This window comes from Barbus barbus (genome assembly GCF_936440315.1).
Source record: "Barbus barbus genome assembly, chromosome: 41".
Classification (NCBI taxonomy): Eukaryota; Metazoa; Chordata; class Actinopteri; order Cypriniformes; family Cyprinidae; genus Barbus; species Barbus barbus.
The window spans coordinates 11,936,692-11,962,763 of record NC_136719.1 but is presented as its reverse complement, the minus strand read 5'-3'; the positions used below and the strand labels follow the sequence as shown (position 1 = coordinate 11,962,763).

Here is a 26,072-nt window from a genome sequence, read left to right as displayed (position 1 = left end):
TTTAAGTAGAATCACCTTAGCTATATTATTATGGAAACTTTTTTTGTTTTGTTTTTTGTAAACACAGGTTAGATGGTTTGTTTTGTTGATGACATTGTAACCACTTAGATATAATCCACATGATTACACATCGTGTCCCTTTTTCATCAATTTAATTTGGCTTTATAAACCTGTATCGTCATCACAAGATCATCTGGCTAATGAAACGCGCCTCTAGCATTAAACCTGTCGCGTGTTTCTCACTAGAAGGCACCACTGTGATTTTAACACAGGTATCTTAGGGCTTTTATTGTAACAGCGTCAAAGAATGCCCATCGATAGCGCGTCACCGCATCAAACATGTCTGTCAGTGGGTCTCTGCCTTGAGCGTCTTGAGCGTCTGGAGCGTCTGTCGCGCTCAGGAAGCGTTCCGCGACGCGCTCGATGCGACTGCGGATATTATACACTTTTTCGTGCGCCATAGACGAATGCTTATCCACAATCGAGTGAGTAATATTAAATAAAGGCCTAGCTATCGACTGCTGCTGGAGCCTGAATTGAAGCGTCGCTGTGGACCGGGTGAGTCAGAGGAAACGCTTGACCTGAACTGTTGAAATGATCCGTTATGTTGACACTTATTTCGCAATAATTGCTCATTGCATGTCGTTGCTGCATGTATGGTTGCTTAATAAATACATTTCAGGTTTATCGTTGTGCAATATGTGCTGGTTTTTAAGCAGGAGATCTTGTTGCTTTTTAATCAGTCCAGAACTATCTGTCTCCTCAAGGTGCGCGATGTTTTGTGATGGACAGGAGGAGGAGGACAGTGCTCTCTCAACCCTGTGTTTATGACCAGTCAGCACAGGTACTCATATGGTATACCAGTCTGTTATTCACCGATTAAAGGCTCATTCCTGTTGTGCAGCACATTTTCATATCAACATGTCTTAATGTAGCTAATAGCATACTGTACTCGCAGGTTTTGAACAATGAGATAATAGTTGTCACAAAATCAAAAACAGTGAACTTTTTTTATTTAATTAGAGTGTGTATGTTGCCATTTTTGCTAAGTTTGAGTGTTTCATTCATATACACTTCTAAATCTAAAAAAAGTAATTTGTTAAGAAATATTACAGCTATTTTCTTTAATCAAAATGTTTTAAACTACAGCTAAACATCGGTTTCATTAGTTTTGATTTATAGTCATATCTTGTAATTTTCCTTTAACTAATAAAAGCCATATCCTAAATCACTTCAATCTCCAGTTTTAATTAACAACAACTGCAAAAACATAAGCAATTAGTTATGGATTTGATGAATTCTATGGTGTTTCTGTGGTATTAGATGGTTCATTGTACTTTGAAGCATTATTTTCTGTTAGGTACAATTATGCATATTTTATATTATAAATGTGACCCTGGACCACAGAATCAATCATAAGTCGCATGGGTATATTTGTAGCAATAGCCAACTATACATTGTATGGGTCAACATTATTCCAAAAATCTTTAAGTAAAGATCATGTTCCATGAATATATTTATAAATATATCAAAACTTTAAAAAATGTTATTAGCAAAATGCGTTGCTTAGGACTTAATTTGGACAAATTTAAAGGCGATTTTCTCAATATGTAGATATTTTTGCACCATCAGATTCCAGATTTTCGATTAGTTGTATCTCGGCCAAATATTGTCCTATCCCTAACAAACCATACATCAAGGGAAAGCTTATTTATTCAGATTATGTATAAATCTCAATTAAAAAAAAAATGACCCGTATGACTGGTTTTGTGGTCACATATGATAATATCGAATTTTCAAAAAATTTATAAAATATCAAAACTATCTTCAAATATACAACCTCATGTAAAATAACTCACAATCCTTCACCGAATGATGTATTTCCATCCTGTTTTCCATTTATTATCCTGTTTTTAATTAATTAATTTATTTATTTTGTATTATAATCAAGCATTTTTTGTAATCATGCATTTTTTAAAATTTGTAATCAAGCATACATAATATGTATTATTAAAATTTTTTTTAAAGTACTGTACTGTGTAACAGGAGTGACCCAAAAAGTGTGTGGTCTTTACTGATTTAATCCGAGATCTGGCATTGATCCCGGGCACACTGGCACTTTAAAGTTCTCCTTTGTAGTTAGATGTGATGGATCTACCACTATTGATTTTTGTGTTCCTCTGTTTTTCCAGTGACTCCCACACATGCCATAGATGTCCTTCCCTTAGCTCACTGAGCTAGCTCCACTCACCCCTGTTATCCTTCCACTCTTCCCTCTCTCATGCCTCTTGCGCTGTTTTCACTCTGTCTCTCTTCTCTTATCTGTCCCTTGTCCATGCCCTTTGACTTTACCATCCTCCCTTCCTCTGTCACTCCTGCTCTTTGTCGGATGTCATAATGGTGTGCTGCGGTCGAGCGCTGGACTCCCCCTGCACTCTGGCTCTGTTGGTGGGCTTCCAGTTCGCGTTTGTTCTCTACTTCTCCCTGGGAGGCTTTCGTGGCCTAGTGTCTGTTTTGGTTCATTCTACCGAGCCTGAGATCGACTACTCTCGACCGCATGACGTCTACACCAACCTCACCTCTCTGCTGCTCCACAATCCAGGACCCAGTGGACCAGAACAGCAGCTCAGGGACTGTATACTGCCCTCTCCACTGCTGGGTAGATATAAATCCACAATGAAGTGCTTAAGACATTGATCAGTCATTGGATTTGTTTGTTTACTATGTCTCTTTGCAGTTTTAAATAAACCAAAGATGCTTTATTGAGTTTAGTTCACCCAAAAATTAAGATTCTTACATCATTTACACTAATAAACATAAAAAAATTATATGAATAAAAAATCAAATAAACAGAAAATAAAACCTCTAAAAGCTAAAATCAGTCATTTCAAATGTTACAAATAAATTGAGTCATCACAATATTATAAAGTACAGTATTAGAAACAGATATTTATCTTGAGATATGCTAAAGATTGTGGAGGACTTGATGCGACACCTAAAATAAAATGAAGGATTAAGTTATCAATTATCAGGCCCTTTATTATTAATAATAATTATTAATATTATTATTGATAATAATGAATTATTAATATTAATAATAATAATAATTATTATTATCAGGCCCTTTCTCTCGGAACATGCAACACAACTCCTTGTTCAGGCTCTTGTTCTGTCCAGACTTGACTATTGCAATGCTCTCTTGGCAGGTCTTCCAGCCAATTATTAAACCTCTACAATTAATCCAAAATGCCGCTGCAAGATTAATCTTTAATGAGCCGAAAAGAACGCACGTCACGCCTCTGTTCATCAATTTTCACTGGCTACCAATAGCTGCTCGCATTAAATTCAAGGCATTAATGCTTGCCTACAGAACCACCACTGGCTCTGCACCCCTTTACCTAAATTCATTACTTCAGACTTAAATGCCCTCTAGAAGCTTGCGTTCTTCAAGTGAACGACACATTATTGTACCATCCCAAAGACACACAAAAACACTTTCACGGACGTTTTCATTAACTGTTCCCATCTGGTGGAATGACCTGCCCAACTCAATCCGAGTAGCCGAATCCTTACCAATCTTCAAGAAACGGCTAAAAACTCATCTGTTCCATCTTTACTTGACCCTCTAACTCTAGCACTATCTATTCTAATTGTATTTGATCTATATGTCTTTTTATTTTAAAAAATAAATAAATAATAATTAAAATAAATAAATAATAATAACAATTATCTGTACTGCGTTAGGCTAACCAAGACTTGTAATAGCACTTGCACGTTGTTGCTCTTTTGTTGGTTTTGATTGCTTCTGTTGTCCTCATTTGTAAGTCGCTTTGGATAAAAGCTAAATGACTAAATAAATAAATTAAAGAAATTAAAGAAATTTTAAATGTCAATTCATTTTTAATTTAAAAATGATTAATATTTTTTAGTTTTTAACTACATTTTAAAACATTAAATAAATAAACAGTTTTAAAAATGTCTGTTAATTTACTACTTTAAAAAGGAATTTGTTTATTTCTGTTTTTATGTTTGAAATATTTTATTTTTACCTGTCTCTTTAAGTCCTCTATTAAGATTACATTTCACAGTGATATTAAGTTATTAGTGGGTTAAAAATGAAAGATGTAACATTTTTAAGTGAGTGTTAAATGACAGCAAATGTAATCTAAATGTAAAAATTACCATGAAGAATTAAATATCCAATAATAACAAATAAAAATAATAATTTAAAAAAATCTCTGATATTGCACAGTAACTGATATGCACAATATTCAATTCAATTCAATTCAAGTTTATTTGTATAGAGCTTTTTACGATACAAATCGTTGTAAAGCAGCTCTACAGGAAATTAAGTTTCCACAATATATTTATATATTGCAGAACCTTAATATATTTAACTTATGGCAAAATTTGTTAATTCTGTATGTTGTCTGAGCTTTGGCATCCTCTGAGGTCCTCTGAGGGGTTGGCATTATCTTTTCTCAGGTATTCGGTCATCTCAGATCATTTAAGGGTTGGATCCAGACTGAAGCTTCTGTAATTCCTAGTTACCACGGGATGTTAATCCCGTGGCAGAAACAGAGAAACAAATAATTAGCGTAGCTGCTGTTCCATCTAAGCAAAAATGATTTGTTCAACCCAAGCTAAAGAATAATAATGTACATTTGATCAGATATAACTGCAGTACAAGATTATAAGATGCATTATGTGAATGCTTGGCTAAAGAGATGTGTCTTTAATCTAGATTTAAACAGAGAGAGTGTGTCTGAACCCCGAATGTTATCAGGAAGGCTATTCCAGAGTTTGGGAGCCAAATGTGAAAAAGCTCTACCTCCTTTAGTGGACTTTGCTATCCTAGGTACTACCAAAAGTCCAGAGTTTTGCGACCTTAGAGAGCGGGTTGGATTATAGCGGGGTAGAAGACAAGTTAGGTACGCAGGTGCTAAACCATTTAGGGCCTTATAGGCAAGTAATAATATTTTGTAAATGATACGGAACTGAACAGGTAGCCAGTGCAGAGACTGTAAAATTGGGGTAATATGATCATATTTTCTTGACCTGGAAAGAACTCTAGCCTCTGCATTTTGGACTATCTGTAGCTTGTTTATTGAAGATGCAGGACAACCACCTAGCAGTGCATTACAATAGTCCAGTCTAGAGGTCATGAATGCATGAACTAGCTTTTCTGCATCAGAAACAGGTAGCATGTTTCGAAGCTTGGCAGTGTTTCTAAGATGGAAGAATGCTGTTTTTGTAACATGGGGAATATGATTTTCAAAGGACAAGTTGCTGTCTAATATAACACCCAGATTTTTGACTTTAGAGGATGTGACAGTGCATCCGTCTAGTTGCAAATTGTAATCCAAGAGATTCTGTGTACTGTTTTTTGGTCCAATAAGTAATATCTCTGTCTTATCTGAATTTAATAGGAGGAAATTATTGGTCATCCAATCTTTTACATTTTTTACACAATCTATTTAGATAGTAGCTTAGATAGTTGAGAAGTTTCATCTGGTCTTGTTGAGATATATAGTTGGGTATCATCAGCATAACAATGAAAACTAATCCCGTATTTTCTAATAATATTACCAAGAGGCAACATGTATATTGAAAATAGAAGAGAACCTAGGACAGATCCTTGTGGTACTCCATACTTTACTGGTGATAATTGTGATGACTCTCCATTTAAATGAACAAAGTGGTAGACGATCGGACAGGTAGGATCTAAACCATCTTAAAGCCTGCCCTTGAATACCAGTATAGTTTTGTAATCGATCTATGAGTATATCATGGTCTAGTGTCGAACGCAGCACTAAGATCAAGTAATACTAGCAATGGGATGCAGCCTTGATCTGAAGCAAGAAGTAAGTCATTTGTAATTTTAACAAGTGCAGTTTCTGTGCTTGGTGAGGCCTGAAACCTGACTGAAATTCTTCATAGAGATCACAATATATTATCCTTTTGTGTTCCACAAAAAAAGTCATACTGCTTTGGACTAACAGTGATTAAATAATGACATAATTTAAATTTTTAGGGATAGTATTCCTTTAATTTGGTGTTGTAGGACAGATTTTTTTACAACAAATGCCTGTGTGCTTTCCTCCTGCTGTCTGCCAGTGGGTCCTGTTTCTGTCCACCTCTCCTCACCCCCCTCCCTGGAGAAGATAAAAGAGAAGAACCCCTTGGTGACCTTAGGGGGTCATTACCGCCCACCAGACTGTGAGCCTCGGCACCACACAGCCATCGTGGTCCCCTACCGGAACCGCCAGACCCACCTCCGCGCCCTCCTCTACCATCTGCACCCCTTTTTACAGCGGCAGCAGGTCCACTACGGCATTTACATTGTGCACCAGGTCTCTTGTTCGTTGTTATGCTGACTTGTCACATCTATTGTATGGAAAAAAAATCCTAGCAGTAATTAGAGGAAGTAGCTGGGACAAAAGGGTAAACATAGCTCATAGCTTATTGTCAAGCTATATTAGTGTTCTATTCTTGCTGAAGAATGCATTTGTGTACACTTGATTTGCTCATAGTCTGTGTTATCAGTCAGGGAACTCCACGTTTAACCGAGCGAAGTTACTGAATGTTGGAGTGCGGGAGGCGCTGAAAGAGGAGGACTGGAGCTGTATTTTCCTGCATGACGTCGACCTGCTGCCTGAGAATGACCACAATACCTACACCTGCCACCCCCAGTACCCTACACACCTCTCCGTAGCTATGGACAAGTTCAGATACAGGTACCCTACCCACTATCATAGGATTTAATTTTTTAACAAAGCTTTTCTCTCATTTTATCTTAATGAACAGGGGTGAAACCTAATGACATTTTTGAATGCATTTTTATGTTTCTAGTCATATTAGTGACACTTCAATATAACTGTATTAGTTTTAATATTGTTATTATTATAATAATATGTTTTCATACTACAGCATTATAATATAATAATTAAAAACAATGTTGTGTAGTTGAATAAAGTCAAGGTTAGATGCCATTATACAAAAGTTTAAGATTGGTTAAAATATATTATAATATAGTTAATATAATATAATATTACAAAATAATGTTTTATATTTTAATATATTTTAAAATGTAATTTATTCCTCTGATGTGTCTTCAGTGTCACAAAATGCTTTATATTTTTGTGCAAACTGATTCATTTTTTTCAGGATTCTTTGATGAATAGAGTTTTCTAAAGAGTGCCAATTATTTGTTACATTAAAATGCCTTTACTGTCACTTTTGTTCAATTGAATGCATCCTTGCTGAATATTAGTATTCATTTCTTTAAAAAAAAAAAACTTACCGATCCCAAATTTTTGGATGGGAGTGAAAGTTAAATATTTTTAAATAAATTGGTGGTCAATTTTTCAATTCAATCCTACACACTTTAATTCAAAACAGGCCATTTAAAAATAATAATTAACGAAAAGAACAACAACTGTTCATTTAACAACAGTTTTTTACTTTTTGAAGAAGCTGATAGATCTTATAAAACTTCTAGAAACAAAAAGTTCATCCTCTTCACGCATGGTAACATTATGTAGTTCATTCATTATTAGTGCTGACACAGGTATACGCAGTAACTCATGGCTCTGGTCCTCTAAATTGACATCCAGGTCTGCACATCTCGGGTCACGGAATCTGCATTTCTGTATTCTGCAGCCACAATGTCCACCGAGATACAAACATTCACTGAGAACAGAAAAATTGCAGAGAAAACAACCTATATATTCAGTCCACCAAGGCTGAGGACAACATCAGGACCTCTCTGTGATGAATCTGCTGAAGGCTGTAAAGCATTCAGACACGACTCAGAGAGTTAGTCCTTGGGAAGAAATACAGAGAAAATTACAAAGAAAGTTACATAGAAGCAGCTCATCCAGCTATCAGTCAATATTTACTCAACAGTACTAAAGAATTAAGAACAGGTTTTAGGAGTACAAGGGATCTCTGGAGGGCAGGTTCAATAAGCAATCAAAGTTACATTACAGCTCTTTTTATTTGTTTTATTATTATTATTTAAATCAGTGAATACCTTTATTCAGCAATAGATTAAATTGAGTATTGGTATTATGATCATGAAAAAATGTTCATGGTTTCATGCATCACGGTTTTCACAAACATTTTAAGCAGCATAACATTGATAATAATAAGGACTATACATCAAATTAGCAAGGATCATGTGACACTGAAGACTAGAAGACTGAAAAAAGCTTTACCAGCATACAAAGTAAATTATATTTTAAAATATTAAAAAAAACAGTTATATACAATTTTATATTTTTGATCAAATAAATGCAGCCTTGTTGATCATGATAGATTTCTTACAAAAACATGAAAAAATCTTTCCAACCCCAAATTTTTTAACAGTTGTGTATATACAGCTCAACACACAGCAGTAGCTTTTCCTGTCCTTTTTTCCAGATTATTCAAAGATCATATGAAAATACAGGGATATACGCATTATGTATGATGTCGTCATGTTTAATTTTTGAAATCTAATAAAACTTTATTTCCTTTTTTTTTTTTTTTTTGCCACGTTTACGTAAAAACCTATTAACATTTGGCAGCCTTTTAAAAAAATGAGTCAAGAAAAAGATGAATGTATTATGATTTGCACCAATATTTAATTATTATTAATTATTTAATTAATTATTATGCATCAAGTCTTTGATTATTCAGTGCATAGAAAAAATGTGTACATACTTTAGAAATATTAGTGTGGTGGTGTTCTGAAAATAGTTCAGGATAGAATTATTATGACCAATTTAAACAGCATTTTTTTGTTCATTTATAAGGGTTTCCTATCCATCTGTACAGATTGCTGTAATGATGTAAAGCAGAGGTACAGACAAACATTAAACTGCAGGGGAAGCTGTGACACTTCAGATGGAATGATTGATGAAGGGTAGTAGATACAGATGACCTTATTCCTCTGTGCCTCACCAAATCACTGCTCTGACTCCTTCACAGGCTTCCATACTCGCAGTACTTTGGAGGGGTGTCTGCTGTAACCCCGGAGCAGTACCTCAAAATGAACGGCTTTCCTAACCAGTACTGGGGCTGGGGAGGAGAGGATGATGACATCGCAGCTCGGTGAGGATGGCAGAATTCAGTTTATAATGCATTTTCATGTGTTATTTCAACATAATGGAATGTAGTGATCAAAGTAACTGGCACATCTACATCAGAAATGCATCCTGTTAAGAATTTGTGTTGCACGTCTGTCATCTCTCCATCACCATTTTGTTCTGATTTCACATTCGCATCTTGTCATTATTCTCATTTTCACTGCATCCGTCTATCCCTCATGCCCTCCCCCGCATAGCCACAGGAGGGACCAGTAAGTACATGCATGAATCACTAGATTGGACTCAAGGGTATATAACTATATAGATGTCAGTACACTTCAACGATTACGGCCTTTTTATTCAATAATAAACTTAAGTAATTTTATTTCTGTGACAGAAAGAAACTTGCTGTAGAAGATTAAAAGTTGTTGAAGCCTTGAAACCAGAATGAGTCCGGTGTAGTAATTATTATTAGTAGTGTTGAGGATTTGAATGGCATTTTCTTTGTTTAATTCTCTCTTAAAAAATTGCCTTTATTTTTTATTTTGTACCGTTCTCTGAGGTCCACTTATAATGTTATCAAGATTTAGAAGTAATGGTCTATTTTTTGTCCTGTTTTGACCTCCCCACATCAGAACAATCTGTTTGAATAGGCGTGGGGGATTGTAGACTCAGAAGTAAATGCCCACTGCTATGATTGGCTTACAGTTGTGTATGTTTGACAAAGACATTCCTCATAGATGGATGCTGCTGTGATTTAGGTCAAAAACTCATAAATGCTCAGTACATATCAAACGATCTGTAATAACAGACAAAGCAATAGTAATAAAAACAGTTACTCACACTTGTGTGGCAGGACATTACTGTCGGATTCAATATAGTCGGCACAGAATCGCGTTTCAATCTTTCTGAAAATCCTGCGTCGAATTGTGACTTGATTGTAAAAGAATCCGCGATAAAATTAAGTGAACAAAGGACCAAGTTGTTGCTGATGCGGTCTGGAACTTCATTAAAAATAAAGTTAATCAAATGAAGTTTATCATTTGGTTCCTGCGCAGACCTGGGTTTGCCACTCTTGTCATACCTACTATGTGCGTGAATGGGTGGGCGGGGCTTAAACTGGCGGTGATGTAGAAGCAGGTTTTGGTCCTCTGCGGAGGTGATGTTTAGCCACACTATTACATCATAAAGTGGTACATTCTAAAACCTGTTGTTTTGGCAGACTGGCTTCAATTTTAACATGATTTTAGACTAACGATAAAGTTTTGAGTTCTGGAACTTACAAGATGTTTTTATAATACAATGACCTCTTGTATGTCAAAAGATCAAGGGAATTTTGGTTTCTCAGTTCATGACCCCTTTAAGTGACTTTGGCATGAATACGATTGAGCAACATTAGGAAACTAATCTGGTTCTTCTGATTCATCATTAACAGTTGCGTTAATGCTTCTTTTAGTGGAACTTTTCTTTTACTGTCTTTTGTATAGGCAACATACATTAAAAAAACAATAATTGACCTAACTGTGTATTAAATAACAGTACTAAATACACAAAAATGTGACATTTAATTCTACTATTATTATTATTTTTTTTTATAAACTACTACTGACAAAAACCATAGTATGTATGTTTAACTACATGTTGTCATATGAACAATCAGTCAGTAACAACAATAAGCTTGTGTTATTCACTATAAAAGCTAATTTGATTGTGAATCAGATTACACTGGTTGCTAAATGTATTTGATTTAGTAAATGATTCATTGAGGAATCATTTGGTTGAGACCAAAATAATTCATAATTGAATCATTTGGTCAAGAATTGATGGACTACACTGGTCATGCTAAATAGTTTTGATTCACTACAATAGGGCTGAACGATATGGACAAAATTTCATATCTCGATTTTCATGCCAGATATCTCGATATCGATACGATACGATATGACTACGGGTTCGGTGAAAACCAAGCATTTCTCAGAAAAATAAAAACATCATAATACAAAAAAATTTGGAAACTGTAGTTTTATTTTTAAGAACTCACTGGTGGACGTCGACTCGTACGGCGTAAAGGCCCTTTCAAGGCCCTTTCACACAGGACGCGGCATGCGCTGCGCTGCGCTATGAAACCCATTCATTTCAAGGCTTGCGCTGCGCGAGGGCGGTTAGTTGCTGCGCCGACCAAAGCGCACGCGCAGCGGAGCGCACCAGCGGCGAGCTTGCGCGCGCGCCGCGGTCAAAGTTCAAAATAGTTCAACTTTTGCCGCTGCGCTCTGTGACGTTTCCCCGCGCGGCCAATAGAAACGGGGCATCCAAACAAGCGCCGAACTCAAAATGGATGAACAGCTGATTCTCTGTGTGTCTGGATTTCCAGAGCTATACCATACAAGTTTGCGGTCGAATAGGGACCTCAGCGGTGCATTCAAGGGCACTCGTAAAACTGATGTTCGTTGTGTGACTGCCAGAGTTGTATGCAGGGCGGGGCGAGCGCGGAGAGGGGAAATCTATATCGTCTATATCGTTGCTTTTTTCGATAGTAATATCTTGAAAGTTCATATCTCGATATAGATACGATAACGATATATCGTTCAGCCCTACACTACAAACATCTGGCTCATTATATTCATTCATTCTGAAACCTATCTATACTTTTCGCGCTGTCTGTTTCACGCTGTAGATTCAGTAGTAGAGCATGACTCTGAATAACTCAAAATGTTTTAGTACATTTTCATGAACCATTAATGGAACCAAACGTAATTTTCTGTAATGTAATTGGCTATTTTTGAGTATTAGAACTAAGTCTAAGTCCCAACCTGCTCAGCATCTTTGACAAGGCAGTACCTCTGAGTCCATCACTGTTTTTTCTTTGCTTTCTTGCTGTTTAACATGCCTACATGGTTTGATTTCACCCTGAGCAATTTTTCAGGGTACTGCACAGATCAAATCTAGTCCAAGACGAAAAGTATTTTAGTGGAGATAATCCAGGACCCGGCTTTATGCATTTTGGGAAAACTGACATTACATGTATTCTTGGAGAACATTTTGAAGGGCATATCAGCTCATGGTGATTTGTAAACCTGACTGTCGCATAATTAACCATCAGTATCCTTGTCTAACTCAGATGACTCAGATGGCTGAATCAGAGGCAAGAACCCAAAGTTTTAAGTATTTAAAAGCTGGATTAGACTCCCCAACTTTAGATTAACCTTTTGAGGATTTTCAGTTGTGGTTAGAACCTTTTTTATTTTTTTTTACATAAAAATCCTCAACAACAGTAGTTTTTTAGTCATTTTTTTAGCTAATTCACATCCATCTGGCCCACCTTGCGGACTCTGCTGGAAATAGTTTTCCTGCTGTGCTTTGTGCCGCTCTTTCTTTTGTCTCTGTCTGTTTGATAATTCATACCATCCTTCTTCAGGGTTTTTTTCTTATATGTTACTATTATTACTTGCCCTGTGGTTTTGTGTTTAGAGTCCGTCTCTCTGGGATGAAGATAATGCGCCCCCCTTTGGCCATTGGGCATTATAAGATGATCAAACATAAAGGAGATCAGGGTAATGAGCAGAACCCGAGAAGGTGATGTCACATGCCAAATATATTATAAACTTTGTAACTAGGGTTGCAAAGGAATGGAATATTTCTGGTAAATTTCCAGAAACTATCCAGTTTTGCAACCCTAGTTGGTACAGTCTTAAAAATAAAGGTTCCAAAAGTTTTTTTATTTATTTTTTTACAGCGATGCCATAAGAGAACCATTTCTGATTCCCCAGTAAACCTTTAAGTGAACAGTTCTTTAAAAAAAATATTAGTATGAAGAACAGTTTAGTCTAAAGAACCTTTTTCCACTGTAGGAACCTTTTGTCCATAGGAAAAGTTCTATGGATGTTAACCATTCTTCATATGGAACCATAGATACCAATAAAGAACCTCTATTTTTAAGAGTGTATGGATAGATAGATAGATTTATTATTTAATCCATGTATTCTGTTTGAGTCAGTTCCTCTTCATGAATTCGTTCTTGTAGGTTTGACTTGCTGAAGCGCACAAGGCTGAACTGGCACTCAGATGGACTGAACTCGCTGACTTATGAGCTCTTGTCCAAAAAGTTGGAGCCATTGTACACAAATTTGTCTGTCAACATTGGGGATAATCCACACCGTCCCCCTGTGAAGACTCCACCCCGGAAGTCAGAGCCTCAACCCGCTCCAACTAATAAAATGAAGACTGAAAAAGTGGGTGTGGTCATCAATCATAATGCCACAAAAGTGAAGCCCACCCACTTGAAGGCCAGTAATGAACGTTCAAATGTTCAGAAAGCTCCTTTGAACCAGGAGGTAGGATGATACTGATAATCAAGAATCCACAGACAATTCACAGAGTGAGTTATTAATGGATAGTGGAGGGAATACCAGTTTGCTCTTTATTTTATATCGTGAAGCATTGCTACTCTAGGCAAATATGTTCATTCCACTGAAAGTCGACTAAAATTGTTTGGCCACCTCTGAATGTTGTTCAGCTGCTGATATGGTGACATTTGCACAAGCCTGAAGATCCCGTTTCGCTGTAGGAGCCGAATCAGAGTGGGGCGAGTTGTAAACGCTCTCGAAAGTGACCTATCGATGTACCTGTGCAAGTCCTGTGTGTTTTTGAGCCAACCTGCTGCCAGCTGCTACTCTTCACCCCACTGTGTGGGTCTGTTTTTCTGTGCCTTTTCTTGCCCTTGAACCAGTCTCTTATCATCATGCCATGACTCAGTCGAAAGCATTATTACTGTACACCACTGTTATTGATACTACAGTTGAATGCTCTTTCCACATGTTTATCTATTTTTCTCTTCTTTTAATATCTAATCAGCACACACTGCTTTGTGATCTAGTGCTTGATCAGACGTGTATCACTGTGGTCTATTTTTGGTCTTACAGTACAAACTTAGAAAGGTGTGATCTTTGATAGTGAGCGCTAGTTTATTTTCTCTTTTAGCTGCAGATACCTATTAATAGTTTTATGATACAGTGTAAAAGAATTTAATTATTTTAGGTATTGTGTGGTGCCTTTGTTGGATTCCATTTTGGTTGTAGACAATCACGGATAAGCATATAAAATCACAAATTTATTTATAATCTTTACAGACTTCTGTTCTATTATTTGAATTCAGGAATATGTTTCTGTTAAATGAAATAGATTTGATGGTTTAGGTTGAAGGTGTGACTTTAGTCTAAGATATTTGATATTTTAAGATTTTATAAACAGGTAATGGCTAATTTTATGGTTAGCTATATAGCAAGAATACATTTTATTTGTTAGTCAAAAATATTGGTCGTATCACCATTATGGCACTTTTACAGTAGGTAAAAACTGCATTCTGTGTTAAATACAATCCTTGAGTATAAGCTAGAAGAACAAGGATATCAGCAACAGATGTTTTTCTTTTGAAGTTATTTTGAAATGAAAATTGCATTGCACATTACATTAGCAGCTCCACTGACAGTTTTCACTCTCCCACAATGCAAACTATAGAACATTAAGAAAAAGATCATATAATTTGCTGTAAATGATAGTCTGAAGGTGCTCATTGAGAATTCAACCAATCATGTGACATGGTGCATATCTCACTGTAAGTACAACATATTTCAAATCTAGATATACGTTTCAAAGAGCCTGTTTAAATTATGTATTCTGATTTTGATACGCAATTCTTGTGTGTGACAGACTCATATGATAAAACATGGTGTTTTACTTCATGCCTTTTGTATGAAAACTACAAAAAGTGTAACTTTTTTTCTGAGATGCATGTGGCAGATAAATATATTTCATCCTAGCATATTTGCAAGACCCTTGTATACCGTATATATATTTAATAAAGCACATAGTTTTCTATCAGATACAGTATTTGGCAATGCCTCTAATTTGGTAACATCATTACATCTGACTTGTTTTAGACGTGACATACTCTGAAAAAATGTGGTAAGATTTTAAAGATTGTGTTTACTTTTTATCATGTCATTTTTGGTCAAACACTGTTGATTTGAATGTGTATTATTTTGGCTATGACTGTTGGGTTATATAAATATACATAGCGGAGACTCTGAAACTGCATTTCCACCTGTGTCTGAGTTACATTGAGGTTTGCCACAGATGTTACTACTGATCAGTTATCTTGAGAATAAACACACTGACAACATTGTACCATTGTGATTTGACCATGCAGCTGTTTATTGTATGTTTATCAACAGAGAGTGGAAAAATGTTTTAACATTTATTAATGTCTTAATCTTTAGGAGCCATGACTGACTTAGAAGGACTCTTAAAGGGATAGTTCACCCAAAAATGTAAATTCTGTCATCATTTACCCTCACGTCACTCCAAACACTCCAAACTTTTCTTTCTTCTACAAAACACAAAATCAGATATTTTGAAGAATGGGAACTGCACAGATTTGGAGACTACTGACTTCCATTGTATAGACAAAAAAAAAAAAAACACTTCTCACAATATCTTATGTTCCAACAGAAAAAGAAAGTCAGGTTTGATACGACATGAGGGTGAGTAATTGGTGGCAGAATTTAGTTTTTTGTGTGAACTATCCCTTCAGGTTCTCCTTCAGTTCCCCAAGCATTCAGTGTCTGCACACAAAATCACTCATTGGCTTCCAAGCACCAAAAACAAAAACCGATGACTAGTGAATTAAGCTGATGTTGTGTCCTAGGGGGCCCACAGTTGTGTCATTGTATTATTGAGCAAATAAACAAAAACTAATTAAAATCTTTTGCGCTGTTTTTTTTTAAAGAATATTATTAAAATACAGATATCAAGGTACTCCGATTTATTTTCTGGCAATACTTGACCCTGCATGCAGTATTTAATCTAAGCAGATTCCATTACAAAAGCCATTTAGTAAAACTAATCGGCTTTAGCTTCATTGAAACAATTCAGTTAATGTGTTCTGACACACACACACGTTATAGTATGCACAGAGAGCACAATTATAAATAAATGGAACACAAAAATAATAATATCTGTAAAGTAAAAGTGTTTTTCAAAGAAGTGTTAGACTTACGTAATGCCATTTCATGGAACAACTTTTATAATGGCCCATGCAGGGGATCTGATTATAAATGGTGCTATTTCTGCTGAGATGCTGGTCTGCTGTTCTGGGTTGGTGGTCTTAACTCAGTTTGGCTCTCTTGAGTGGCTGGTCTGGATGGAGCCTGTTGGCTGTGGTGACTTCCTGGTCTAGACTGGTTTTGGCTGTGCTGTGATTTGGGCCTCTCTGGTTCATTTTGGTCTGGGTCACTCACTGGCATTTTTGACTCTTCTGCAGGCTGGTCCACATTTATGTTTTCCTATAAGCATATTGTTTAGTCAGAATTATTAAAAGCAATGTAATCCAACACCATAGCATCATAAGTAGGAGATATTAAACACCCACCACATTGTTAATGGTTTTGTTTGTAGCCTGGCTGCAACCAGGGGCCTCGTGAGTCTGGTTTGTGGCAAATTTCATCTGTCCCCAGATCTTGAGGCGATCCTGGCCCTCTAGTGAACGGGCAGTGGGGTTTATGGAAGCAGGAGGGACATACCGAGGTAAATCCCATGTGCCTTGAAATGCTGGCCATGCACTTCCACTCTAATAATGAAATCATTTATAAATAGTAAAATGAAACTGCTGCAAAACGTTTTAAGCTTGGTAATTACATTTAAATTTCATGCAAGTCATGCAAATCATCAAAACAAACCTTTGTTCTCACACCAGGTAGAAGGTGGCCACGGTCTGTGGCAATAAATGTAGTGTGGCCTTCTGCTGCTGATGGTCTCTTGAGGAACAAAAAGTAAATAGACCAAACACAAGTACAGTATTTATAATATGAGCTAGGCAATTATTCTCTCCACCCCAGAGCAATTTGTATAACTGCGTCATTTAAATGAAAACTCGAAGCCAGACAATAATTAATTCTTCTTTCGTTTCTTCTTCTTTATTTTTTATTTTAAAGTAAACACATTTATATTGTTTGCACATTCCGTTGTGCTGTTTGACTGACGAGCATGCTTCTGCATTTGCAAGTTTAATGCCGTTCACTGTTTGTGTACGTTAATGGAAATGCGCAGTAACAGTAAAGTGTACACTACAGTTCAAAGGTTTGGTTGTAAGATTGTTTTTGAAATAAATAAATATTGTTATTAAGCAAGGATGTATTAAATTAGTCAAAAGTGACGGTAAAGATAATGTTACAAATGATTTGATTTCTATACATAAAGAATATATATTTCAAATAAACGATGTTCTTTTGCAGACATTTTTGTAAACGATTAAATCGACATTTATTCTAGCTAATACGGCTTTAGCAATGAGACTGACTGTGTTAACTTACCTCTTTGAAATGTTTTGGGATGGTCCAATTCTGGAGCTTTTGCGACCTAAAGGCACTTTCATACTGTAGAAAACACCATAAATGCATTTAATACGTCACGTTTATTCAATTATACAATAATAAATAAATATCATAATATAATATTTACAATTTAAGCACCTGGTTTGCAGAGTAACTAGTCGACATCTTTCCGCTCGAATGTGTTGGCAGTGGTCTCCTAGCAACCACTCAAAATTATACTTTCAAATCAGTAATTCACTTTTTCATATTCTTTAACTCTTTGAAATACTCACTTGTCAAAGTGACTATTTTAAAGTGACAACTCATAGAATATATGTTATATAATAGTTATATAAAAAATAATTATTTATCTTTCCTTCGGCGCTCAGTTGGATCTTCCCGTACGTGAGGGGCGCTAGAGAGCTACGTTCCACTCCAAACGATCCGCTGAAGGAAAGTTACAGGCTCTCTGTTCTCGTTGTATTTGGACAACCGACTTGTACAAAAGGAGGAGTTGTTAAGTTTGTTGTACAAAAAATGCAATAAGTATATAAGTATAATTGTATAATAACAATAAGTATATATTGAATAACACGCGTTGACACTGTAACCATTTTGCTGCAAGCCGTAAAATGAGCACACAGGCGTCAACATCTGGATCCGTCAATGAGGCGAGAGGCAGAAGAAGTGCTCAAGATGTGGATGACTCCAAAACACACTTCAGAGTCTGTCGGTTTATCATCGAGGCTGGTATTTGCAGTTTTTCTGTAACTGTCGAAATTGTAACTTAAGGATGTACTGCAGCTGCTTGTTAGTTCATTCTCGTTATCCAAGGATGAATTGCTGTGCAGTTTGTGATCTCATGTTCATCCCATGTTTTCCGCGTCTGTAGGAGTGAAGTTAGGCATGAGATCTGTGCCCATGGCTACAGCATGTGTGCTGTATCACAGGTTCTTCCAGTCTGCAAGTCTGCAGGTCTATGAGCCTTACCTAGTGGCCATGTCTGCCATCTACCTCGCTGGCAAAGTAGAAGAGCAGCATCTCAGGACTAGAGATATCATCAATGTCTGTCACAGGTATGAGAGAGGATATTATAAAGTGACAATTTATTCATGTATAGTAGGTCATTTCCTATCTTTTTCTTGGATCCAGGTATTTTCACCCAGAGAGTGAACCGATGGAGCTGGGTGGGAAGTTTTGGGAGTTGAGGGACAGTATAGTACAATGTGAGCTCCTTATCCTTCGACAACTTAATTTCCAAGTGTCCTTTGAGCATCCACATAAGGTAATGCATGCAGTGATTACCTTGTTCTCAAGCTTTTAAAATAAGTATTATACACTACCAGTCAAGTTTTTGAACAGTAAGATTTTTAAAGAACTCTCTTCTGCTCACCAAACCTGCATTTATTTAATCCAAAATACAACAAAAGCAGTAGCATTGTGAAATATTTTTACTATTTAAAATAACTGTTTTCTATTTGAATATATTTTAAAATGTCATTTATTTTTGTGATCAAAGTGGGAAAAATTCGGGGTGAGTGGAAAAAATTTGGGCTGGGAGGAAAAAATATTTTTTCAAATGTTTTGCATTCTCTCGAGAAACTTTGTGTTCCCTCTAGGGCTGCCACTAATGACTATTTTTATTTTCGATTAATCTATCGACTAATTTATCGATTAATCTAAACGATTAATTTCCCACAAAAAAAATCAACAATTTTACTTACGAATATTTTATTAAACCAAATGAAATCTAAATTTCTATGAAATCATTTTTTTTAAAGCAAAAGTGAAGTGCAATATAGAGTGCAAGAAGCAAGTGTCGATCTCAGTCCAAATCACTGAAATCAAAGTCCAGTATTATAGTGTAAGAATAATAATAATAAACTTTATTTTCTATAGCGCCTTTAAATGAAGATCTCAAAGCACTTTACAACAACAGATAAAACCATACACAATAAAAAGATCAAAAACACTACAAATAAAACAATATAAAAATAATACATTACTCTTTTGAGTAATACAAATGTTTAATTAAAAGCTACCCTAAAAAAAAACTGATGATGACATTAAGAATGATAACATATCCACACGTTCTAGTCTAATAATGAAATTATAATAAAAAAACACTTTTTAAAGGAGTGTTTACCAGAAATATTATTTACCATAATTTATTTAGGTGAAGAATGTAAATGTGCAGTATTTCTGAAAAAAAAAAAAAACTTTTCTTAAAATATAAAATCAATTAATTGGAGATGCTTTTTATTTAAAAAATGTATTGGAATCCAGAAAATAATGGAAAACAATTTGGTAAAGCTAAAACTGTAAAACTCAATTAATTAGACAGGCTTTTTTATTAATAAAATTTAATTTAGCCATTAAAACAGAGTATAGAAAAATGGAAATTAAACGGATTTCATAGGGCCCTATAATTATAATTAATTTTTTGTTGTAATAAAAATAGATGTAAGTGAACAATAGCTTTTAAAATGACTTAAAATACATATATAATAGCAATAATGCAATAATAATTAGTTCAAATAAAGTCAAATAAATCATATGGTTTTATTGAACAAAACTGTTAAAATACATAATGATACGTAATAAGAGCTAATGTAGATTATGCATAACAACAAAGGCCTGCAGGGGGCGCCAACGATTGTTTTTACACATTACTGTGCGATCTAATCCTTGTTTAATATTGACCAAGCAATAATTTAATTCAAATAATAATTTAATTTAATCCATTTAATTCAAATGTCCGCTTAATCTTTAATATTCGTCCATTTCTTTAGGACAGAAATGCTATAGCCGCTGTAATTAAATGAATATATGGACATCAAACCGTGTAAACTCAGAGTGAGGGTTTGAGCTTTTATTTTGAAATCGCGATGTATTCTCCTGTTTGTGTAGATTTATAAATTATTTACCTTACAAATCTGATGCGTTCCAAGATGAAGGTTATAATAAACCCAAACTCACAACAACATGCAGAGATGAGTTTGAGACGCTCCACATGTAAATGATAGCAGTTTCTGTGGAGCTACTGTAACTCAATTTGAATGTTCCAAACAAAGTGAAAGAACCATAACTGGTGTCATACGGTGTTCTTCCTTGATTTCTCCAGGGCTTTTCGAAGTTATGGTTGAGACCAACCATTATTTTCTCGGAAAACAATGAAATTGACTCAAGATGCTTATGCACACGATAAAGGATGTCTCGAATGTCCCAAAAATATAAAAAACGAATTTTCTACCAATATCGAAGTTACAGCCTTTTGCCTTTGCACGGCAGTGCAGTTCTTTAGATGTTGTTCTGGGTTCTTTTATGACCTCCTGGATGAGTCGTCATTGTGCTCTTGGAGTAGTTTTGGTAGGCTGGCCACTCCTGGGAAGGTTCATCACTGTTCCAATTTTCTCAGTTTGTGGATAATGGCTCTGATCGTGGTTCCCTGGAGTCCCAAAGCCTTAGAAATGGCTTTATAACCCTTTCCAGACTGATACGTCAACTATTTTGTTTCTCATCTGTTCTTGAATTTCTTTAGATCGCGGCATGATGTATGGCTCTTTAAGCATGCTTCATTTTGTCAGAAAGGTTCTATTTAAGTGATTTCTTGATTTAACAGGTCTGGCAGTAATCAGGCCTGGGTTTGGCTAGTGAAATTTAACTCGGCTTTCTAAATTAATGTGGTTAATCACAGTTCTTTCAGGATTTAACAGGAGGGGGCAATTAATATTTCATGTAGGGCCAGGTAGGTTTGAAAAGGTATTTACTTGCATTATCTTTGTGTAATATTCAAATTTGTTTGATCTGAATCTATATTATATATTTTTTTAATTATATATCTTTATACATATTTGTGTGACAAATATGCAAAAATAAAAAACAGGAATGGGGCAAAAACCTTTTCACGAGACTGTATATAATATATATACTGTGCCTTGTGTGCAAAACAATATAATGGAAAATTATTTAAAAATATTTCTGTGCTGCAAACAATATACAGTAAAAGAACTACTTTTGTGAAGTTAAATATTTCTAAATTTAAATTTTGAATTTAAATGGTTGTCATACCCAAAACTAATAAAATGACTAAAGCACAGCAAAATGACTACAACTTTAAATGAAAACTGAAGTATATAAATAAAAGGTAATGCAAAATATGAATGATAGTATATTAATTATAGTTAAAACTCTTATAGTATGTAAGTGCTTTAATACTGCTTTAAAGTGACGTCACTGGCAGAGGTTCTTTATGCACAGTGTCAAGACTCGATGAATCAATTATTTTCATTCTCGATTGATAACAGTTTCATCAATTATATATTGTAAACTTACTCTCATCTTTGTACCTTCTCTAACTAATGCTGTCTGAAGTTTAATTGCATTTTGCTCCATCTAACAAACTTAATTTTGCTATGTCCCAGTACGTGCTGCACTACCTGCTCTCTGTGAGGAGTCTTTTGAATCGCCACGCCTGGTCTCGAACCCCCATCGCGGAGACGGCCCTGGCTGTATTAAAAGACAGTTACCATGGCTCTGTTTGTGTCCGCCATAAGCCTCAACACCTTGCCCTCACCTCCATCTATCTTGCTCTCCAGACATATGGAGTGCAGCTCCCCAGAGGAGAACTGGAGTGGTGGCAGGTAGGAGGTTTTTTGTTGTTTTTTTTTTTTACAGTTTCATGTGGAGAAAAACATTAAATGTCCAGGCAGCGTTTGGGTCATGCTGTGTTTGCATTGAGTCACCAAGACTGAACGTTGACTAGTTTGAGTCTCACCGGTGCCAGAGCCGGATCAGGCATCAATAGAGCCATGATTGCAGTAACCTTTAGAGTGCGGGAAGTAGTTCCCATGGCAATAAGGGCACCTAATGGCTGCTGCCTGGTCTGAGAGAAATAACATTGTCTTTTACACAAGTTGTGTTCCCTTGGTGACATCCTAAAGTAATATTTAAAAGAATCAAATCATTTCATACATTTCAAAGTCTCTTAAAACCACTTGCTTAGCTTCAGTTTCCTATAATTCTGTCAAGTGCCATCACTAGAATTCAATGGACTTAGTCTTCCATCTTCTGACATTTTTAGCCTCAAGACTGAGAGTCATTTTTCTAGTCATTTGTTGAAGCTTTTTTAGGCAAGAAGAGGCCATCTAACTCTCATGTAAAGGGACCAACCTCAGTTTAGTTTTATGTGGTTTTTAGAGTGGGTGTATCTGACATATGCCAAAATAATGGTGTGGAAAATCTATTCAAATAATTTTTAGGCAGTGACTGCAATTGGTTGTACATTATAAAAAAAGAGTAATTGTCTTGTTTTGTCTAGACTTTGTTTCCAAATGGGGTGCTAAAAACCTGTGTGCAATATTAAGATAATCAATATATTAATGGTCAGAGTGTTTTTATCCATGGCACACAGGCATTTCTTTGTTATATTTGTTAAAGCTATTTTGTCCATTTTATATTCCTAAAAAAGTACTTTATAAAAAGCTTAAACATGTTAAATAATTGAGATATAAAAGGCTGTATTCCACAGTATTTTTAATGTTTGGTGTTATTTGATACATGTAGAGATCTGGAGTGATACCAGAATATTGGCCAACGTATTGGTTACAACTTATGAATGCAAGAATATATAAATACAAAATACAGTAGTGGCCAAAAGTGATGTCCGGCATAGGAAAATGTATCAAACATTTTATTTTGTATGCTTGTTGCATAGTTTTTCTTGGAGTGTAGTTGTTTCATTTGTAATAACGCAATAAAATATGACAAATTGTGTCATACAATTGCTTATTGTGTCAATGTATGCTTTATTTCCTGACAGCTTTTTGTTTTTCTTTGCATTTTTGTAAAATAAAAAAATAAAACCTACATACATGATAAGCTGTAGTTTGCTTTCCAAATGATTTTGTCAGCTCAGTATCTTAACCAAGTTAGCTTATTTTTGTTCTTCTTCGCAATATATTTTGATCTTGTAGGGTCATTGAGGGCAAATATTGTGAAATATCCTCTCCAGACATCACTATTGGCCATTACTGTATAATTAATTATTGGTTATTATTAAATATAATAATCAGCACACTATCAAAATTTATATATCACATGGGCATGCCATCTGAGGCTGAAACTAGCAGAATTTAGGCTTTTGGTACTTTCATGAAATAACAAATATTTATAAATCTAGTTCAATGAATGTACCATTTTTCCTCATCTTTCTCTCGCCTTTGTTGGGTTTCCTGTTTACAGTGACTTTTAAATGGATATTTCAGGTAAAAATGTAGCCACAGCAAGTCCTCTTAGAGGAAATTGAAATAGGAAGCAGTTGTTTTCTCTAGACTGCGAAAAGTGCACATCTACAAGAGACTAGACTCTATTATTAATTGCCTCAGAACTAATATTTAGTTGTCATCTCCGATATAGCGTGCAGATGGACGAAGTCTGAGATCTTCATTGATGTTTTGCTTGTTTCCCTGCAGGTTGTTTGTGCAGACATCACCAAGTCTCAGATTGAGACCATCATGAGTGAATTACTGCAGCTCTATGACATGGAGGCCAAATGTACCTGAGAGACAAAGAATGAAGCGGGTACTAAAACACTGACGCGGAAACCAACACCTTCAGCCGTATCTGTATCTGGCGATCATCTTAACATATGCATTGAACCCTCTTTCTCCTGATGTTGTGATGTAACCTAATGAGCTCTACTTGTTAATTACATTACAGAACATGAAGGTTTAGAAAGGCTCATCATGAATGATGAGAGGAATTTAGATATAGGAGCAGGCTTTGCAAGTGGTGCTATGAAAACCAGACTTTAGCCACACCACATCAATCAATTCCCAGCCACCGACCTACTTTCTTCTCCTACCTTGTGCTATTTTTCCCCCTAAAGGGGGAGAGAGAAATTACAAAAGAGATGGAATAGCTGGTTGAAGGAAGAATGAAGCAAAAGAAGAGCCATCCTGTCCCCAGAGCTAAATTCTGAGGTAAACGCTAGATCTGAGCCATTTCTTTTATACTTTCTAATTTAATTACTCTCCTCCTCTCCCTACAGAACTTGTCCCGGTAGGCTTCTTTATGTAACTCCTTAAAGCAGTATTACTGTATGCTGTAAAGCAAAGCACCACAGTTTTATTAGACACCTGGCATCTATTTCAAACTTCAAAAACAACACTTCACTGATGTAAAATTTTCATATTCTCGGCTAAAGATGAGCATGAACTGACAGGTTCATTCTAAGTCTATATTTAAAAATGTAATTACGAATAAACATTTTTTGCACTAATGCTTTTTGAAACGGAACCTGTAAACAGTCTTTCTTTGTAGTTTTTTTTTTTCTCCATCTATGATGTTCTACTTGAAATTTCTGGATCTAGTTAGGTCAGGACATCGCTCTAGAGTGGATCTTAATAAGTTACTATGGCAACTGCTATTGTGAAGGGAGCCTTTGAAACATACAAATGTGAGACTCCATTATAGCGCACCTGTCAAGCTCAACACATCAAATAATTGCAGTCGGGGAAATGTACTAATTTAGTCATTATTTACCAAATCAGTCCTTGCTAACATGTTAACCAGCTGTTTCCCCTGTAGCTTACTGAATTGTTTTGACCGGTGACTGCAACTGCTGTTTTAAGAGGGGTTTTTTTGGCATCAGATTTCAGTCAAAAAACTAGAAGGATTTAAAATCAATATGATTTAGAAATAGTGTATTTAATCACTCTTAGGATATTACAAATGTATACCAAATTTATTATATGGTTAAATTTGTTAACATTTGATGTCATGCACTAACGATTTTATTGCATTTATTCATATTGATTAATGTTCATTTCTACATCAACTAACATATTTTTAATGTATAATAGTATATTGAACAAACATTAAAAACAACATTTAACCTAGATTAATTAATGCTGTAAAAATCATTGTTTTTTTGTTCGTTCATGATACATAATGCATTAAGAAAAAGCTTACTATAAAAAGTTAGTTATTTTACAATTTGCCCTATCGTTTATTCATCCATCGATGCAGATGGATGAATTTCCTTTGCGGTAAGCAGTTTTATGGATTATATTTGGGAAAAATATCTGAAGATTCCTGCTTCTCTCTCCCTCTCCTTGCCACACGCACACAGTTACGCACACAAACACACACACACATCTCTCAGCAGGCAGGCCCTAATGCTGGGTCATCATGAATTATGGAGAGGGTACATGTGCAGCCGGATTCTCTTCCATCAATAAAACATCAGCATGGCCCTTACTATGGGATAGAGTGCTGGGAATAGGAAGGATGGGATTGATTGTGACTCTAACCTTACTCTCTTTGCCATCTCTCTTGGTTCTCTACTTTCAATCTGTCCCCCATTCCAAGATTTTGTCCTGTGTAAAAGCAAGCCTCTTTGTTGCATTCTTGGCTCTGTGCTTTTCTCTCATGGTGTTCATCTCCATCTTTAATCTCTTTCTCTTTCCTGTCCTTTCTCCTCACTGCCTCACATTACAGATCACTGCAAACTCTTTTCTCCCATTCAAGGTTACTCTATTAACATTCCTCATTTCCATTTTCCTGTAATGGACGAAGTATGTTTCTTTCATAATTCTGGAGCTTTTTTAATACACTGTCAAAACTGATTTGC

General features: G+C 35.6%; 4 protein-coding genes across 4 annotated transcripts in view; 3 read left to right on the top strand and 1 right to left on the bottom strand.

The window, feature by feature from the left end:
* The window catches only part of LOC306861073 (ninjurin-1-like), a gene marked incomplete at both ends in the record, with an annotated part of 649,099 nt that overhangs the window by 557,486 nt on the left and 65,541 nt on the right, over window positions 1-26,072 (top strand). The gene's annotated exons all lie outside the window — the stretch shown is intronic.
* Window positions 328-15,830, top strand: LOC306861046 (beta-1,4-galactosyltransferase 3-like). Its single transcript, XM_079403114.1, has 8 exons — window positions 328-558; window positions 768-844; window positions 2,193-2,659; window positions 6,118-6,353; window positions 6,547-6,737; window positions 8,974-9,096; window positions 12,540-12,644; window positions 13,093-15,830. Exons 3-8 carry the CDS (start codon window positions 2,398-2,400, stop codon window positions 13,409-13,411), a joined length of 1,236 nt encoding a protein of 411 aa, XP_079259240.1. The 5' UTR covers window positions 328-558; window positions 768-844; window positions 2,193-2,397; the 3' UTR covers window positions 13,412-15,830.
* Window positions 15,254-18,047, bottom strand: cfap126 (cilia and flagella associated protein 126). The gene is made up of 5 exons (XM_079403116.1): window positions 17,597-18,047; window positions 17,438-17,500; window positions 16,805-16,882; window positions 16,498-16,695; window positions 15,254-16,411 (listed from the first exon to the last, which is right to left on the bottom strand). The coding sequence occupies exons 1-5, from the start codon at window positions 17,621-17,623 to the stop codon at window positions 16,190-16,192; spliced, it is 588 nt and encodes a 195-aa protein (XP_079259242.1). The 5' UTR covers window positions 17,624-18,047; the 3' UTR covers window positions 15,254-16,189.
* Window positions 17,868-26,072, top strand: LOC306861047 (cyclin-Q). The gene is made up of 5 exons (XM_079403115.1): window positions 17,868-18,187; window positions 18,330-18,513; window positions 18,590-18,722; window positions 21,862-22,080; window positions 23,911-26,072. The coding sequence occupies exons 1-5, from the start codon at window positions 18,070-18,072 to the stop codon at window positions 23,998-24,000; spliced, it is 744 nt and encodes a 247-aa protein (XP_079259241.1). The 5' UTR covers window positions 17,868-18,069; the 3' UTR covers window positions 24,001-26,072.